Source organism: Papaver somniferum, chromosome 8, assembly GCF_003573695.1.
Source record: "Papaver somniferum cultivar HN1 chromosome 8, ASM357369v1, whole genome shotgun sequence".
Taxonomy (NCBI): domain Eukaryota; kingdom Viridiplantae; phylum Streptophyta; class Magnoliopsida; order Ranunculales; family Papaveraceae; genus Papaver; species Papaver somniferum.
This window is the reverse complement of record NC_039365.1, coordinates 175,878,374-175,894,833: the sequence shown is the minus strand read 5'-3', so window position 1 is coordinate 175,894,833 and position 16,460 is coordinate 175,878,374. Positions and strand designations below refer to the sequence as shown.

Genomic DNA, 16,460 nt, shown 5'->3' with positions numbered 1-16,460 from the left:
GTGTGAAGTTGTATTCCAGGGACTATCTCTAAACCCTCACAACACTTTGCATAGAATCCATTATCATATATCCTCACATATGCACTGCATTGATTCATCTCAATCTACATTAAATGTCGTTAGCATGAACATCTTTAACTGAAAACCCCCAACTAATGGTGTTGTTAAATTTAATGTTGATGGTTCATACAATGAAGATACTAACCAATTTGGAACTGGTATTTTCTTATGCGATCATACAGGTGCTTGCCTTGGAATCAAAGGGAGTAATGGAGATGGAGCACTGTATCCAGAAGAGGTGGAATGCATGGCTGTTAGGGAAGCACCTTCTTGGGCCAAAGATATGAAGATCTCAAGAATACATATTGACGATGATACCAAGCTAGTAGTTGATACCATTAATGGGAACATTCTACTCATTCAATTGGAGAATAGGAATTTAATAAAGGAGATAAAACACTTAATCTCTAGTTTTTCTTTTTGTGAGTTTATTCATGTAAGTCGAAATGATAATCAAGTAGAAGATGATGTAGCCAAACATGTCAGGCAGATAACAATGCCAATATTATCTGTTGGAAACTTTAACCCAAGATTTTGTGAGCTTCTAGAAAAAGATCACAACCCTGGCTAATATTTATAAAATTTTATCTTTATCAAAAAAAAAAAATAGAAATTCGACTTAAGCTGATTCATTAAAACTACCCACACAATTATTATGGAGCTATTTTTGAAGAGAAATTAATAATCATTAAAAATTAATTAAAAAGTAATAATTAAAAGAAAATTAAATACCAAAAATTACATGTTAAATGTAGTTTCCTCCTCAGCCCTTGAAATTATATTGGTTGCTCAGAAGGAAAAAAATTGGAAGAAATTTGATTAATCATTGTATTAAAATTAAATTTGCTTACGCGATTTTCAGTTGCTAATTAAAGATCTCCAGCGACCAAAGCAGTACAATTACCAAAAGTCTATCGCAAATGGAACTGTAAACGATATGAGCTTTCCGTAACTGAATAAACGACTGCTTTCCGACAGTTCTGGATGAATAAATGTTCTTCGTTCTTCTTCTTCCATGGGAGCAGAGAAATTTTGTAACTTTCAACTATATGCTCCCTAGTCTCCCCTCTCTCTCCATATCTATTCTCTGGCAACCGAGCACCATATATATACTCAACAAAACCATTGAATCTAGTTAATAACTCCAAATGATCCCACCATATTTTCTTTCCTTTTCTGCAAAGTTACAGAAATATTTTTCCTTTTTCTTCTTTGTTTTTAATTCGCACGCATCTGTTTGCAGGATGCACATTCCATCGCGCGACATACTAGTTTGAGACAACACTAAGCAGGCAGAAGCCACATGATAACTTCCCAAAATAACACAGAGAATAACCGAGAATGACTCCAACCTCCGTTTTACTTCAAATCGATGATTCAACCCAAATTAGTCAAATACAACGCCCATAACATTCCTGTTTGCTCCAATCAAGTCTACATAATCAATTTCAGACATTGAATCTCTTTAGAAGATCTCCAAAAATCAAACCCTAATTTTCAACCTTTTTGACAAATTTTCCCGCCAAAATTCAGTTCAAACGACGAAGATGGGTGTCCCCTATCCAGTTCGGGTGTGCCTTTGACAATTGGGGTGCATTTTGTAATTCCTGGGGTGCGAATAACAATTTTGGGGTGTTAAAAGTAAACTTCCTGGGGTGCCTATATCAACTCCTTCGTGTGCCTTTAGCACATATCTGGGGTGCCTTTAACACTTTTCGGGGTGCCTTTAGTAATTTACTCCCCAGGGTACAAATATCACTTTTCGAGCAACTTTTTTTCCGCAAGAGTTTATTTCTCCAAAAACACCTATATACACATAAAACATCATAATAAGTGCAAAATGAGCATTAACACCATAATAAGTACAAAATGAGCACTAACAATAGAGAAAATTGAGAACAATTCATACACAAAAATGTGTCTATCAAATATCCCCAAACTTATTATTTGCTAGTCCTCGAACAATTATAATCTAGAAAATAAAATCCTAACTCACTGTCACAGGCATCGCGATTGCACCTAGCGTGTGCAAAAAGCCTTTGAACCCTTAGGTGGCCTTAGTGGCCGTGTTTTAGTCACGGGAGGGTTCACAAGAGGTGTACCCACAAAACCTTTACTCTAAACCCTAACTACCTGTACAGAATTCAGGAACGACAATAAATAATTTCCTTGGTAGACATACTCTCATTGGTTACAGGAGGAACTACCCTAATGCGAAATATAAGTGACATAGCTCTACTCTAACATTCGCACTATGGACATCAATATCCGGAGTCAAACAAATCACATAAATAGGTTAGAGATGAATATAGAAAGATGAATAGGTTGCGATGTTGACTAAGGTGAACGGCGTTTCTCATATCTGTCTGAAGGTCACTTCCGGGTTGAACATGTGAATCCTAATGGATTAAGATAATGGTCTGAACTCTAATATCTACACAATTGATATATATAGGGGTCCAGTGGTCGATAATCCTAATTCTATATCAACTCAACTGGTATATACAAGGGCCCTATCGGTCGATTTATCAATTGAACAATAATAAAAAAAAGAAAACTACACCATGTCTAACAGCAGTATGCATCTTTATACAGGAGGACTAGTGGATCAAAAACTAGAACATACAAGTGAAGTTAATGATGTCAATCAGCACCAACAGCTTATAAACCAGAACTTATTGCTTACAAACTAGAAATTAGGTTACAAACTAGAAATTAGGTTACAAAGTAGAAAAAAAATAGAAAATTTTCGAAATTAACATAAAACCCTAAAATCAGTTTCGAAACTTATACCTTATAAGTCTTCAAAATTCTTCAATCTTCAAGTCTTCAAATTCTTCGAACCCTAACAGGAAATTAGAAAAAAAAATCGAATTAGATTTATATGAAGAAGATTAACAAAACATAACTCTAACGATTAACACTTACACAGATAGATGAAAAAATGGAAGATAAAGATGAAATGAAGCCCTAAAAACAAATCGATTAAAAAAAAGACGAAACCCTAAAAATTGAAAAACTTCTAACGGTTAACACTTAAATAGATCGATGATTGAAAGGTATTGAAAAGATTCAATAGATTTCTGTTATGTTTCTCGGCTAACTCTGTGATGAAACCCTAGAGAATTCGCCTGAGAGGAAAGAACGGATGGAGAGCAGAAGAGAGGAAAATGAAAAATAAAAAATGAAACTGAACCACGATTTCTTTCCCAGGTTATCCATAGAATTCAGGCGTGTGAATGACACACTCGTGGGGAGGAAATATCCTTTGCTATAACTCATCGTGGGTAGAAATATAATGGTACGCATGTGAGTGACACATATACATATTCAAGGTGTTACGTCCCAAGTGTGACCAAGCGTGCGAGTGGCACGCCTATAAAAAAATTAGTAACGGCTCGACTCTGTTACGAATTTTTAAAAATTTAGTCACGGCTCCTGCCTGCTACGAAATTTTTGTAACGACAAATTTGCATCGGCCCCAAAGCCGTTACGAATCCCTGTTATTATTCCAGGAATTTGGTGTAGTGATCGATTAGTTCTTGTTCACCTTGATTTTATCAAAAGACGGAACAAACTCGTAGGTTTATCTGTGGGAGATAGATTTTATCTATTATCATAGACTTAATTTTCTGTGTGATACAAATTTTTCTATTAAAGTCCTCGACTTTGGGTCGTAGCAACTCTTGGTTGTGGGTGAGATCAGCTAAGGGAATCAAGTGTGTAACATCCTGCTGGGATCAGAGACGTAAGGAGCGCAACTGTACCATGAAGCAGTGTGAGATTGATTGGGGTTCAACTGCAGTCCAGACCAAAGTTAGTTTGTAGTTAGCTAGTGTCTGTAGCGGCTTGATACAGTGTGGTGTTCAATCTGCACTAGGTCCCGGGGTTTTTCTGCATTTGCGGTTTTCTCGTTAACAAAACTTCTGGTATCTCTGTTATTTCTTTTCCGCATTATATTTTGTTATATAATTGAAATATCACAGGTTATGTGTTGTATTGATCAATTGTGAAATCCAACATTTGGTTGTTGATTGGAAATTGATTGATCCTTGGATATTTGTCTTTGTTACCATCCAAGTTTATATATCTTATATTCAATCGGGGTCGCAAATTTCTATTTGCTGATTACATATTGATTTAGAGATTGAGATATTTAACTACTTGATATATTTTTCTTCAGATTGAGTCTAACTGTCTAGTTGATTCTCTTGGACGTATATTGGAGTTGGTCCATACAGATTTCTAATCGAAATATTGGGTGTGCTTGTTAGACCCCCGTATTTTCAATACATATAATAAATCCACTACATCCGAAAGAAGTTTAGAATAAAACTAAAGATAAAATTACAAAAATTCAACCTCAATAGCAAAAAGCTAAAACATACACTTAATATAACTAAAATTTCAGAATCTTCAGAAGAAGGTGTAAAGTTGAGACCTGTGTGCAAAGCTTCTTAGCCTCCTTAAGAGTCTTAGCGTTGTTAAGGTTGCAGATGACCTTAAGAGTCTTAGCCTTCTTTTTCTGCTCTTCACTTAATGGAGAATTGTACTCAACAAATTTTGCAGCCTAATCTTACAAACAAGAAAAGAAATACTTGGTCACACTCAACTACTTTCCCTGGATCATTATACTTTAATAATTGGTCTCATATATCTTGCACTACCTTTTTTTTCTTTTTGACAGCAGCTACAATCTTCTCACCATTGTCCATGTCTCACGATTCGATACCCTGTCGTACATAACGTCAACATACAACTTGAATAAGCAAAACCAAAATAAACCCACAAGTGCTAGAAAGTAGAAGAAGAAGTTGTTTCCCACCAACCTCAATGAAAGATACAAGCTCAACCTCAATAAGAGACGGTTGAACCAGGAGGAGCAATAGAGAGTTCTTGCTGAGACTATGGAGATCCAAAAACATATTTAATCAATGAAACAAGAACTCACCATTGATCAGATGAAGTAAGAACAACATTGATTTCTTGCTAAAAATTTGTTCCCCACCTCAGCCTTTTTTCAAGTCCACCACTAACTTCATCTGATCCATGAAACAAATTTTTTAGCCATCTCTATACCGAATACAGTAGAAAATGAAGATCAAACCTAATAAGGAAAACCAAGCAACCACCCAGAGGAAAGTATGTAGACAGCTATATGCCACTTTATTAATATCCACTGCCATAAAAAAACTCTAATGTACACAAGAAATTAAAATAGCTTATAGAGTCCTAATTAATAAATCTTCCATCACACATCTGAACCATTTCAGTAGGCTACTTTATATATGGATATTTGCACGTACACACCAAGGGAAGAAGCTCCTAAGCATTCCAAGACAAAATAAAAACGAACTCAAAATGTTACTATCTGTCTATCACATTCAGGATTTATCCAAGTGAAATTAAGCCAAGTGTTCCTACGATGTGTATAACGGTGTAGATCACCTGAAGAAGCACCAGCAGCGCATTCAGATGCCAAGTTACCAAAATTACAGTAGCCATCTCTATCCTTCTTGAAACTATGCAAATTTCAAGGCCTGAGAACAGATTTTAAACAAGTTATTGATCAAGCTACAAAAATCCAGAATATGAGAACATATTTGGGTTAAATTAAATAACAAGAGTCGATATATGGTCCAACCTGGGTAGGGAAGTAAGATATGACATTGCCTGTGTTTCCTCTCCGCAATGGCCCCAAACCCTTCTTCCTTGATTATTCTTCCAAAACACTCTTCAATTCCCTTGTATGGTTCAGAGAGCCTGCCTAGCTAACATGATCATCTCATCCTAGTTCTGAAGCAACCAAAACACAATATCTTCCAGTCACATTCATTTACAGAAAAAAAAAATCAAATCTCTAGCATTCATTATACTGCAGTAACAAATTTTATCATCAACAAAAACAAAATTAAGAAATCTTTATCATCAATTTGACACTATTGCAGTAAAACCAAACAAATCATAGCTTGCAATTATATCTAATTGAAATGGGAAAACAATAAATCAAACCTAGGGTTTCGTTTATATCTTTGTTCTACATCTGACATTTGAAGAAAAAAAACCCAAATTACTTAAATTTAAGAAAAGAGTTAACGACTCTCCAAATGGGTTTACAAAGAAACCTTCTGAAAAATGAGAAGGGATTTGTGTGTGTGTTGGGGGGGGGGGTGGTGAATATGTGCCAAAAAGACGCTCATAGAACAGAGAAACGAACTTGGAATCGTATTAACTCCGATTTCCCTCATTAGGTAAAAAAAAAATAGTAATTTATAAATGATTTATAATCAAATTAATCCAGATAATAACATGATGAGCATGACTCTGAACTAAGATTGGGTTAATATTTTTAGGGGGGAATAAATCAAAAGGAGAAGAATCCAGGGTGTACGTCATATAAGTGAAACAAAAATGGAGAAGAAAAAGTTCATCTGCTGATAGTGATGATACCTTTCTTCCTCGACGACGACGACAATAAGGTTTGGTTTTGATCTTGATGATAACGTTGGTGGTGGTGGTAGAGACAGGGAAACTCACTGGGAGAACGAGAGAGAGAAGGGCAGAAAACGAGATGGAGAATGAGAGGATGTTCATGGATAAAAAAGATAAGAGAATGAGTCATCTTTCCCACCTATCTGAATGGGCTGAATAATGAGTCAGTCGAAGGTGTAAGAAGCCACACTAATTTTTCACACGCGTACAACAAGATTTAGTTGCAAATGCGAGTTTCGTAACAGTTCCCAGCTGTTGTAAATTTTTCGCAACTGAAATTAGCAACTGAAAATTCGCAACAGCTTCGAATCTGAGTTTCTAAAACCCATATTTGGTGTAGTGGCTAGTAGGTTCAACCGTGTACATTTATGTATATATACTCGAGGTTATTTAATCCACGAACTTTTTAGAAATAACCTTTATCCCTCAAAAGGTTCTTATGTTATAGTGAATGAGCTTACAAAATCAACGGTCCAAGAATCACTCAATTCCGAGTTATAACGATGAAGTTATGAGTGATTTATTAAAGCAACAGTTATAAGTGTTGCTAAAACATTCATTAGTAGGAAACAATCCACGATCTGTTTGTAACGATTCACATATTTGAGCCCAAATACGTGACTAGAGGCTTTTTTTAGTCATGCTTTTGATGTTTCCTTATCTGGGAAGGATGGCTATTACTCAAAGTATATTTTATTACCATATTAAAGTGTTTGCGATATTTTAGATTTCCTTCGTAAGTTAAATTGTGATTTATTCACATAAATACAATATCTGCTAATAATTGTTTATTTAATTATTTACGCAAGACATTTTTAACTTAGGAAAGATTCCCAAAATTAGGAGAGTCTTGAAAAAGGAAAATAGCTTACCCTTGCTTGGATTTCAAGCTACGTTGTTCACTATAAATAAAGGGTTCGTAAATACCACATTTTTCATCCCTTGTAAAATTGGTGTAAGGTTCATAAGGTTGTTTTCCATATCTTATGTTCTTCGTGAACAAGAGTGAGATAAAAGTCTTTGATTTGAGGATCGAAAAGCCGAGTTAGTAACAATCTTCGTTATAAGTTACACAACTTGTAACCTAGATTTATCAGCTCTTGTATATTCTGAGGTCTTCTCTTCTCATATATGACTATTCAACAGTTGTTGATTATAAACCCTAGGTTTTGATAGATTTCAGTTCTGATCGTATACCAACACTTCTTAGTCGAAATCAGAGCAATAAAGAAAACTCCGATTAAGGTATCTTGTAAAAATCCTTAAGAAGGTTTAAACAAGGTATCTCTAGATTTATTCTAGTTGTTTTTTTTTTCTGTAGAATAATTAGGTTTCTCTTCCTATTTTTGAAGAGTATAATAAACCCTAATCTACAAGTTTGTTTTGATATTAGTTTTACCTAATAATTGTTTTTCTCAAAACAAACACAAGATTTCCAAAATCTTGATTCACATCTAAAGGGAAATCAAATCGGTGTTTTTGTGAATACAAAAGCTTGAAATGTACCAACCGTGTTGTTGCATCTTCTAAAGAGAACTAACATTCTGCTAGAATATTTTTGATAGTGCTTTCGAAGAGAACTTTATTCTGCCAGAAGATTTTCGTGAATAACTTCTAAAGAGAATTTGTGCTCTGCTAGAAGATTTAGGAGAAGAATTCCTACAGAGAATCGATGTTCTGCTAGGAGTTCTACAAGTGCTTGAATACAGCTGAAGCAGGTATTACAGTTGTAACTAAATAACAAAATCGAACATCAATTAAAACAAACATAGGTCCAATCAAGATCATAGGCTTAAGCTTTCTTTCAATGACATAACTGATAAAACATGTGATTTATTTTTGTTGATTAAAGTTTTGCGAATACAAAAAACTGATCAAGAGATGGACAAAAAGAAAAACTCAAAGAAGAATAGAAAACTGCAAAAAGAGATCGAACATTGAGTAAATATTTATCAAAAGCAAACAGAAAACAAAAATCAACATGTGAATCTCATGAACAAATCACCTCTCTCTATATATATGAACCTCATATATTATAAAATCGAACCTCTCAGATCTAATCTAAATTTATTTATTTATTTATTTTTAGTTTCAGATCAGAAATGTTAATTAAAAGAAAACTTGAGTTCAGTCTTATAGAAAACCTAGAAAAAAATTTAACCGAGATTCAATCTCAAAACCGTTAAACTAATAACTCTAGATCGAAATTAGTGATCAGAGAAGATGAAACTTATCTTTATAATCATTTTTTGCTGACGAAAATCGTTAGATTCAATTGTTGATGATGATGCTCGTCATGTTTTCAACACTAGTTTCCAATAGATCTTCAAGAACAAGCGTCGTAGGTGATTGTTTTTAGGTTTGGCGTGCTTGTTTTGAATTAAATCCAGATGAATTAACTATTTCTGAATCTCCACTGCGATATCGCCCCTCTCATTTTCTCTCTTTCTCTCTCTTTCTTCTATGTTTCCAATCTGATTTTACTCTCCTCCAAAACTAACGTTATAGTTTAGCGATATTTCGGATAATAGAAAAAATTTATTTCTTTTTAGGTCGGTAGAAGACAAGAATTGACTCATCTAAATTTTGAAACTCTATATGCGGGAGAATTTTGGATCAGGACAAAAGTGTCCAGACAACACTGTCCCGATCAAAATCTTGATTGGTTGATAAGGTTCAAGCGTGTGTGGTTGATGAGATTTTTCCATGTAGAAAATTTTCATTAGATTTTGGCTTTTATGTTTTTTTTCATGTCTTGCTCATTTTCCTCCACGCAAACACTTGATGCAACTGAGAGATATATCTCATCCCAACTATTTCTAAACATCTTAAATCAAGTGCATGCAATGGAGTTTAATTATAAGCCGAGATTCATGTTGTTCATTTGTTTCATCCTTCTTTTATTCTGAAATATCCTACCTACATCCCAATATATCAGTGCCGAAACAGATCGATTAGCTTTACTTGCATTCAAAAACAAGATAACCGATGACACATTGAGAGTACTAAATCCTTGGAACGCATCGTCTCATTGCAGCAATTGGACAGGAACTACATGCCATTCAAGTAGGGTCGTTCGCTTGGATCTGAAATCCATGGGTTTGGTAGGTACTATATCTCCATGCATAGGCAATCTTTCATTCTTAAGATATTTATCCCTGTACGACAACCAGTTCAGAGGCGAAATTCCATAAGAAGTTGGTTGTTTATCTCGCCTCCAAACATTTTGGGTGGGAAATACTATACTTACAGGGAAATATCCTAGGAATATATCATCGTGTAAAAATCTCGAAATTTTTGTGATATTTACTAATGATTTAGTTGGAGGAATTCCTACCAAGCTTGGTTACCTATCTAAGCTTCAAACTTTGGTACTTTCGAAGAATAGGTTTTTCTAAACTTTTTGTAATTCTGGTCCGATTGGTGCAAGCCTGCAACGAGACGATGCAAGTAAAGCTCTGAACAACATGAAGCTCAAAACTTTAGTACTCCTGATGGATCATCGATTATCTTGTCTTTGATTGCAAGTAAAGCTAGTCGATCAGTTTCGGCGATGATAGATTGTGATGTAGGTAGGATATTTCAGAATGAAAGAAGGGTGAAACAAATGAACAACATGAATCTCGTCTTACAATTAAACTCCATTGCATGCACTTGGTTTATGATATTTAGAAACATTTGGATGAGATAAATCTCTCAGTTGCATCAAGTGTTCATATGTATAGTCACTGGGACTGAGAGTAGAATACAGAGAGATTCACATCCACACATTTTCCTAGATGAGAGTCGAGCAAGACTTTAGAAAAATGAAAAGAATACAAAAACGATATAAGAACAAACAAATGACATGAATGTTTTTTACGTAGGAATATCTCATCACCCATGAAAAAGCAACCAGACAAGAATAAACAAGACTTAATTAAAAATAAACAAAAATTTTCTACATGGAAAAATATTAACAACCACACACACTTGAATCTTATCAACCAATGAAGATTTTGATCGGGACAGTGTTGTCTGTCCCGGTGAACACGGCCTGGACCACGTCCATGGCTCCATCAACTACTTACGTATCAATCCAGTCGTAACGTATACACTGATGATGAACTATTATTTTCAAAGTTTAATAGCGTCCGGAATCCGGATAATCAATGGTGGACATACCCTTGAATGAGCTAGCAGTATAACGCTGTCCCATTCGGACACCCGTATAACCTTTCCAAGTCCACATATCCTTTCTTTCTGAACCCACCTTAATTGACTTGCGGAAATTTGGTATTTAGGTTTCAATTTTAAATAAAATTGTTTTAAGAAATAAATAATTATCAAATATAGCTAATGCATTGTCTTGAAGTTGTAGTAGCAACAGTCATTCATGACCGTACTTTTAAACCGAGAACCACAACGTTTGCTAAATCTATCATTGTCTTTGCTTAAAAAGAAAACTAGAATTACATATTATGTATGTCCGATCTAACGATACAATATGCCATCTTATTATTGACCATTAATTAGATCCCACTCTGGAGAGATATGCATTCTTGACTGATTGCAACTCTTTCACGACCTGTGCCATATCCATCCGTTCGTTGGGTGATTCAACTGAACACATAACGCCAAGATTGAAAATCCTTGCCAAAGCCTCGCATAACTTGATCTCATTCTCGACAGTGATTAGAGCTCTGGTGTTGTTATCTTCTTCGAGACGGAAATGAGCAGGCAGTGTAGAATCCACAATTTCCAATACATGATTTTGAAGAAGGGCCGTCTTAGCAAAGGTATGAAGGTTCAAACCATCTGTGAATATGTCATCTGTAGGTCTTCTTCCAGTGAAAATCTCTACCACCATGATCCCATAACTGTAGACATCTCCATGAGTCGATACGTCTCTACCCATTCCATACTCTGCATGCCAGTAAAAGGAAAATGGATTATATGTTTCATGGTTTTTAATACTATAATCTTTCTACAGGTTTATCAGAGGGAGAGGAATTTTCTACCTGGAGCAGCATAGCCAACCGAGCCCCTTATCCCGACTGAAGTACTGGCGGTATGATGTTCAGATTCAACATTGATGATGACTCCACCAAGAAACTTTGCTAATCCGAAGTCACCAACACGACTGTTCATGTCATTATCGAGTAAAACATTGCCTGGCTTCAGATCACAGTGAACTATTGGTGTCTGACAATGATGATGAAGATAATCTAAAGCAGAAGCAACATCAATGGCTACATTTAGTCTCTCCATAAAATTTAACGGTCTCCAGGATGATTGTACGTCATTTGCTGTTGGGTGCAACCAATCCTCAAGACTCCCATTTGGCATGAACTCAGAAACAAGAGCTTTGAATTCATCTCCTTTAAAATCAATAGAAGAACATGATGTCAACATCTTCACGAGATTTCGATGCCGAATACATCTCATTGCTTCACATTCAGCCATGAAACTTTTTGAAGCTCCCCGCCTTTGAAGGTCTAGAACTTTCACAGCAGCAACTGTTGTTACCTCATGGCTCAGTGATAACAATCCTCTGTAAACAGATCCGTAACTTCCAACTCCAACTAAATTTTCTGCGGAAAATCCATTTGTTGCTTCAACAAGTTCTTTGTACGAGACCCTTTGAAACATATTATCCAAAGGATTGTGTAAAGTTGAAGAAGTATTCTTTGTTGCTTTTCTCCTCCGAAACCATACGAGGAAGGAACCCAGGAGAATAATACAGACAACAACTCCGAATATTATTAGCAGCAACCTCCTGAGAGGGGATCGCTTACTTGCTTCTTCAAAGCTAGGTCTCGGGCAACTCGGCAGATGAAGTAGTGGAATTCCTCCACAGAGCTTGTCATTTCCGAGGACTGAAAATGCACTTATATTCTTGAAAATCCCTTGTTTCGGTACTTCACCTTCGAAGTCATTGGCAGACAGATTCAGATATCTGAGGGAAGCAAAGGACTCCAAATACTCCGGAATTTGCCCAGAAAACTTATTGCCCGACATATCTAACATTTGGAGTCCCTTTAGATTTTTCAAGGATGGAGGAATGACCCATTCGAATAAATTACCATCCAGAGAAAGTCCTTCCAAACCAATACATTTCCCTAAAGTATCTGGGAGTTTCCCAGATAATCGGTTATTTGATAAGTAGAGCCAGACAATCCTCTCCAAGTTACCAACCTCTGATGGCAGATCACCAGTTAACTGGTTCTCCGATAATTCCAGCCCACTAGTTATTGAAGAAAGACCAATGAGTTCTTTAGGTATGGCGCCGGTAAGTTGATTCTGTGAAAGATCCAATTCAATCATATTCTGACAGTCGCCAAAATTTGGCGGAATTCCACCTTGCAATCTATTGATGCTAAAATCAATTCGGTCCAACCGAGTGCTATTGCAAATGTTTGCCGGAATTTTTCCTGAGAGTTGGTTATATGACAGGTCAATCTCAATTAACCTGGGAAGTTTTCCTATAAAATCAGGAATACTTCCATTTAGCTGGTTACCCCGCATTTCTAATGAATTAAGGTTGACAAGCTTCCCAAATCCAGAAGGAATTTGACCAAATATATTGTTGTACCCCACTTGCAGTCGCGTAAGCTCTGTCGAGAGGTTAGCTACGGAATCTGGTAGTTTCCCTGAAAAATAGTTGAAAGAAACCGAAAGAATCTCTAATTTACTGCAATTTGGTAATGAGTTAAGAAAGCTAAGGTTATCTACTTCCTCTCTTCCAAGATGATTTTCCGCAATGTTTAAAATAGTGAGATCTTTCAAGTTACCCAAATTAGGAGGTACAGACCCGGTGAACCGATTACTGACAAGATCTAATCTAGACAGTCTAGAAAGATTGGATATGGAATTAGGTAGCACACCAGAAAATCTATTTTCACCTAATAGGAGGATTTCGAGGTTTGGGAGAGTAGTCCCGATGTAGGGTGGAATTGATCCGTGCAATTTATTGTCGGTTACAGAAAAAACAGTGATCGAAGAGATATTAAAAAATTGGGGTGGAATGGTTCCTGATAAGTGATTTAGTGAGACTCCGAAGGCTTTTAATCTTGATAACTGGCCAAGCTCGGAAGGAATGTGGCCGTGCAAATTGTTCAATCCTAAATCAAATACAGCGAGAACCGAAAGGTTTGATAGTGAAACCGGGATGGTTCCTTTTAGGTGGTTCAGCGAGAGTGACATAAACTGAAGCTTAGATAGGGAACCAAGCTCGGTAGGAATTACTCCTGCTAAACCATTATTTGACATCATTAAATATCCGAGATTTTTCCAAGAAGATATGTTCCTAGGAATTTTCCCTGTAAGTGTATTATTTGCCACCACAAAAGCTTGGAGGCGAGATAAATGAGCAACTTCTTGTGGAATTTCGCCGCTGAACTGGTTGTCATACAGGGATAAAAGTCTTAAGAATGAAAGATTGCCAATGTATGGAGATATAGAACCTACCAAACTCATAGATTCCAGAATCAAGCTAGTGACCCTGCTTGGATGCCGACGACTGCATGTAATTCCTGTCCAGTTGCTGCAATGAGACGATGCATTCCACGAATTTAGTACTCCCAATGGGTCATCGGTTATCTTGTCTTTGAATGAAAGTAACGCTGATCGATCAGTTTCGGCGATGATAGATTGGGATGTAGGTAGGATATTCCAGAATGAAAAACAAATGAACAACATGAAGCTCGTCTTGTAATTAAACTCCATAGCATGCACTTGGTTTATGATATTTAGAAATATTTAGGATGAGATAAATCTCTCAGTTGCATCAAGTGTTCATATGTATAATCGCTGAGAGTAGAATCGAGAGAGATTCTCATCCACACATTTTCCTAGATTGGAGTCAAGCAAGACTTTAGAAAAATGAAAAGAAACATACGAGAAAAAACAAAGATTTTTATCGTGACGGTGTAATTGTTTGTCTGCCCAGTGAACACGGCATGGGACCACGTCCATGGCTCCATCAACTACTTGCATATCAATCCAGTCCTAACGTATACACTGGATGAACTATTTTTTTCAATGTTTAACTAGTATTTCGCCCGTGCTTTGCACGGGCCCAAATTCATCATAATACGTAGAAATTAACATTTAATCCCATATTAGTTGGGATTTAGACACTCTAGTCCAGCGTCTTCAGGCCTAGTACTAGGTGATCCAAATTTACATAATTTGAGACGAGTCGTTCCATTTAGGAACGATTCAGTCCAAAGTTAACATTTTGGATGACACAAATACCCATCAATAGTAAATGTGGCATTTCTTCTCCATAGTCAGTTTCAATTTCCAAACTCGAAAGAGCTCCCCATATACTCCTGATATGATCTTGACAAAATTTCAGCTCAAATTTCGATTCACGATCAGGTTTAAATCATTTTACGCATCTCTATCTTTCCCGTCTCTCTATCTCAAAACAAACAGATATGGTAAAATTTCATCAAAATCTTGTTCAAAATTCATTTAATTTTAGATCAGTTGTTTGATTTTAACATTTTCTTCTGAAATCTTACTCCGATTTCTTTTGCGATGCTTTAGGTATTTTTTTGTTTGGTTATCAGATGATATTTTGATTGACAGATGTGTATTTGTGGTTAGTTTTGTGTTTAAGTTCACAGATCCATTAGATGTATAAATTATTTTGGAAATTCTAGATTTGTATAAGATCTATTCAAGGTTTAGAATTTTTTTAAGAATTGGTTTTGATTGTTGATCGTCTTCGGTTCAAGTATTGATACTTAATATTCTTATATACAGATTTGAAGGAGTTATTGCAAGAATTCTTATATCCATTGATTTCATTTTAAGATATAATTGATTTCCATATATTTCACAAAGAACAAATTGAAAAATGACAGATGACACTAATAGCTTTAGAGTACCCATTCTATATCCCTCTTGTGTTAAAAAATTGAGGATACAATAATATACTAGGAGAATATATAGAAACGTGCTGGTCAAATTGTTAGATTGCACAAGTATATAGTGTTTAGTTTCCGTTACTGCTGATGAAAACATTGATATATCATCGAATAGTTGGTATACATTTTGTACTGTAACTTGAAAACTATCAAAATAGCTATTAATCATTTGTTGTAGCTGCATCATTTATTCCTAATAAGTTCTCATCTAGTTTAGTTTTTATTGCAAACTGATTGTTTTTAATAGATCCTTTATTTTACATTGTTTTGTGCGGTGCAATTCTTTTTCTCCCTATTATGTTCTATTAAAGCTAGTTTGATATGTTCAATAGGCTACATTCCTTTTAATATGTTTGCAGAACGAACACCAGTTTGTTGTTTATATGGTTAAATATCTTAAGTATTCACCATGTTTAGCGGTCCTCTAACGTCTTCTCACTTGATTTATCTGGTACAGATAATTAAATGAACGTCTTTCACGCACAGCGTGTTCGCTTGGAATGATTTGTCCCCCGTGCTCGTGCAATATTGGCTTTCCTTAAATGGCTTGGCTTGCTCTACTGGAGACGGTTGTTTTTTGTTGGACAATACTTGTTGGCGTATGAGTGGCGTTCGGTTCTTGTGTGCTGGTTGGCTCCCCGCTCTGCACGGCGAATGGCAAGCCCGATTACCTCTTCAGTCCCGTGCCATGTTTTCCTTCGGGAAGCACCCGTTTGGTTCCTGTGTTTCCTACATATCGAGAAGGTATTGATTTTGTCCAAAAAAGAAAAAAAAAATTAAATGAACGTCGACATATACTACTGGAAGAATTTGCTAAGGGTTAGTATATGCATGGAAATAATGCTCCTGAACTGGAAGGGGAGAACTGGCCGGTGAGGGTAAACGGATTATTTTAATAATTGTATATATTTTTTTATACATGCCAGTATATTAAAATAGTTTGGATCTTGCTGCTTTGATTTCTTATCATAGTGATTATTTTAAGTTGTA

The 16,460-nt window shown here is 35.9% G+C and overlaps 1 protein-coding gene and 2 long non-coding RNA genes across 3 annotated transcripts; all 3 read right to left on the bottom strand.

Moving 5' to 3' along the window:
- Positions 1–4,734: 4,734 nt before the first annotated feature.
- Positions 4,735–5,049, bottom strand: LOC113304812. Its single transcript, XR_003338425.1, has 2 exons — positions 4,890–5,049; positions 4,735–4,793 (listed from the first exon to the last, which is right to left on the bottom strand). It is a non-coding gene; the product is annotated as an uncharacterized LOC113304812 (long non-coding RNA).
- Positions 5,050–5,548: 499 nt separating this feature from the next.
- Positions 5,549–6,643, bottom strand: LOC113304811. The gene is made up of 3 exons (XR_003338424.1): positions 6,511–6,643; positions 5,705–5,856; positions 5,549–5,600 (listed from the first exon to the last, which is right to left on the bottom strand). It is a non-coding gene; the product is annotated as an uncharacterized LOC113304811 (long non-coding RNA).
- A 4,234-nt stretch (positions 6,644–10,877) lies between these two features.
- LOC113304040 (probable LRR receptor-like serine/threonine-protein kinase At3g47570) lies at positions 10,878–14,281 on the bottom strand. Its single transcript, XM_026553146.1, has 2 exons — positions 11,553–14,281; positions 10,878–11,457 (listed from the first exon to the last, which is right to left on the bottom strand). Exons 1-2 carry the CDS (start codon positions 14,257–14,259, stop codon positions 11,060–11,062), a joined length of 3,105 nt encoding a protein of 1,034 aa, XP_026408931.1. The 5' UTR covers positions 14,260–14,281; the 3' UTR covers positions 10,878–11,059.
- Positions 14,282–16,460: the final 2,179 nt, after the last annotated feature.

What these genes read in the sequence shown, in the direction of transcription:
- LOC113304040 (XM_026553146.1), bottom strand. Translation starts at nt 14,259, where the DNA reads ATGGAGTTTAATTACAAGACGAGCTTCATGTTGTTCATTTGTTTTTCA. An exon ending in GGTTGGCTATGCTGCTCCAG is followed by an intron (nt 11,458 to 11,552) that starts GTAGAAAATTCC and finishes ACTGGCATGCAG; the next exon opens with AGTATGGAATGGGTAGAGAC.